Raw genomic sequence first — 2,884 nt, forward strand, 5'->3', positions numbered from 1 at the left:
GTGGATAACCATGCATTTATCCACATTAAACTGCATCTGCCATGCATCTGACCACTCACCTAACCTGTCCAGTCACCCTGTAATCTCTTAACATCCTCCTCACATTTCACCCGGCCACCCAGCTTAGTATCATCTGCAAATTTGCTAATGTTATTACTAATACCATCTTCTAATACCCTAAATACTCTGGTACATTGTGAATGGTGTTCATGTTGACCCCGAAAGACAAGGGACAACAGTTATTTTATTTTGCCAGCCTTCATAAGGCCATTAGGAGTAAGTGGGGACTGCAGATCAGAGTTGAGAGTGTGGTGCTCGAAAAGCACAGCAGGTCAGGCAGCGTGCGAGGAGCAGGAGAATCGACATTTCAGGCAAGAGTCCATCATCAGGAAGGGCCATTAATTGTTCTGTGCCATTGGGCAACTCGTAACCCTCAGGTGTTACCTCCTGCCACTTGGTGAAACACCTTCTTCAGACTTTTCTTACCACCACCCAGCACACTTCCCCTTGTTTGCTGTATTTTCTGGGGTCTGTTGAATAACGTCGTTAAACTTATTTTCTACACCTTCTTCTACCATCATGCTCTTTCCTCTAGTGTCTCTGCTATCTTTACAGGGCAAGGCGATAACCTTTGAAATGCATGGTTGATATTGAATTTTAGGAAATAGCAGCACAATCAATATCCCACGATAAACAAGACTAAAGACCAAATTATTTTGTGATGTTAATTGAGGGAAACCTCCAAGGAGATGGGGTCTACAGTATTTGATGCTCCCTATCAAATAGATGCTTTGTATCCCTTCTCTTTATCTGATCAAACTGACTCAGTCTAAAGCTAAAAATCACACAATACTTGGTTATAGTCCAACAGGTTAATTGGAAGCACTAGCTTTCGGAGCGCTGCTCCTTCATCAGATGATGGTGAAGGAGCGTTGCTCCGAAAGCTAGAGCTTCCAATTAAACCTGTTGGACTATAACCTGGTGTTGTGTGATTTTTAACTTTGTACACCCCAGTCCAACACTCGCACCTCCAGATCATGACTCGGTCTAATTTAGCACCTCATCTGAAAGATGGAACCCCTCACAGTGTGGCAGTCCCTCAGTACAGGGGTGAAAATGAGTAATGAGCATAGTCATCAGGTAAAGCAAGCATCAAAGCGAAATTGTCAAGGGCAATTAGGAATGGGTAATAAATGTTGGCCTTGCCAGTAATGCCCCATCCCATGAAAGAATGAGCAGAGGTTAAAGATATTTTGCTGAAGTCAGCAAAATAAACTAGTCCTCAGAGTACAGAGATGTGATAAACGATGTTGAATGTGGCATTTTATATAGACGATTATAATATTTGCCGTTGTTGGTGTGATAATATCAATACGACTCAGTAACTAAACTGAGTGGTGCTGACTGGGGCTGCATTGTGTGTTTGTGTGGGGGGCTGGGAGAGAGCGGGTGGGGGTAACAGTGTTGGGGGAGTGGAGGTGATGGCGGCACTGGAGAGGAGTGGCTATTCTGCTGAGATTGAGAGCTGCGTTCGCTGCTGCTCAGAAGCGATGTGAGAGCTTCGGAGAATCGGTGCAAACGTAGTGAGATTTACATAGAGATTTATTTAACCAGTGCTGCAAGCAGGGGGAGGGCGGGGAGGTCACTGACATTCCGCAATACACACAGTGCCGGACTCTGGAAATATGGATCTGCATCATTTTGTGATGATTGGAAACGTTTGTGACGGACTCTAAAAAATAAGAAACGTTAAACTTTTCAAGGACTTTCCACACCCAATTTTCTTTCCTGTGATCGGTTATTGAGAGAAGTCAAGCGAGTTGAAGCCGCCCTAACTGTACATTGATGTGAAAAGTGGAAACGATGATTTTAACACGTAAGCATGCAATTATTCCCTTTTTTGTTTGTTGTCCTCCACTGTTTAATGAAATGTAGATGGCGAAGTGACAGAGAAATTGCAGTGAGCTAAATCTTCATTGTTACCCTGGGATCGCACGGCAGATGATCTTTACTGCACTAGTTTGAAAATGTGGTTGGGGCGGTTGAGAAAATTGCGGGGGAGCATAATGAAAACGTTAATTGTCAATTTTCCGTCGATTTCTTAAAAGGGATCCTCCAGCGTTACATTTTCACAGCGATTCCTGGTCACTTCAAGTCCCCCAAGGGCAATGGAGGAACGATACGGACGGGATTGAGTGTGACTTATTTAAAATGTTTGTTTGCGATCAGGCGTGAGTGTGTGATTTTTTTCGGTTCTGTGCCTTTGCTCAGGTTATTGATGAGATTGAGTTGGGGGGAGAGCTCAGATGGGTGTTTGGAACTGAGTCCTCAGGGTGAAAGATGTCAAGATAAGAGGGAGCCAGAATTGCACGTCCCCCTCGTCCCCAGCAGGGAGAGAGGGAGTGTGTGTGAGAGAGAGAGCGCCTCTCCCACCAGGCTCCCGAGCTGATTTCTGCGTCTGGCTTCTCTCTCCTCTGGGGCTGGCGTTCACTCTCCCGGGGAGGGGGCGGTGGGGTGGAATTTAATCCTTAGTTTCGGCTTTTAGCGAAGTGATTTTGTTTTTTTTTTAAAGTGCATTTGTAGTTTTAGCTAACGCGCAACAATCTTAATTCCAATTTTGCAAAATAACGGAATGATACTTTTTTAGAGGTTTGTTTTTAAAAATATAAATTGCAAAGCCTGTGATCCCCGCGGATAAAGGTTTGGGTATTGTGGTACTTTCGGAGCTGATTTGCTTGAAGGGGAATACGGCTTCAAGGTTTTTCCTGGTGTTCCGGTGTGTTTGCCAAATGATGTTATGCAGGAGGAGGGGAGGGAGATAGGAGGAGGAAGAGGAGTGGGACAAGGGGAGGAGTGGGATAGGAGGACGAGGGGATAGGAGAAG

General features: G+C 44.9%; 1 protein-coding gene across 1 annotated transcript in view; it reads left to right on the forward strand.

Moving 5' to 3' along the window:
* Positions 1–1,548: 1,548 nt before the first annotated feature.
* The window catches only part of dlc1 (DLC1 Rho GTPase activating protein), a 47,608-nt gene continuing 46,272 nt past the window's right edge, over positions 1,549–2,884 (forward strand). The window contains exon 1 of the mRNA XM_043690328.1: positions 1,549–1,876. Within this exon, the coding sequence (XP_043546263.1) occupies positions 1,864–1,876 (13 nt within the window). The 5' untranslated portion in view covers positions 1,549–1,863. The remainder of the gene's footprint in view (positions 1,877–2,884) is intronic.

Source organism: Chiloscyllium plagiosum, chromosome 1 (assembly GCF_004010195.1).
Source record: "Chiloscyllium plagiosum isolate BGI_BamShark_2017 chromosome 1, ASM401019v2, whole genome shotgun sequence".
In the NCBI taxonomy this organism is placed as follows: Eukaryota; Metazoa; Chordata; class Chondrichthyes; order Orectolobiformes; family Hemiscylliidae; genus Chiloscyllium; species Chiloscyllium plagiosum.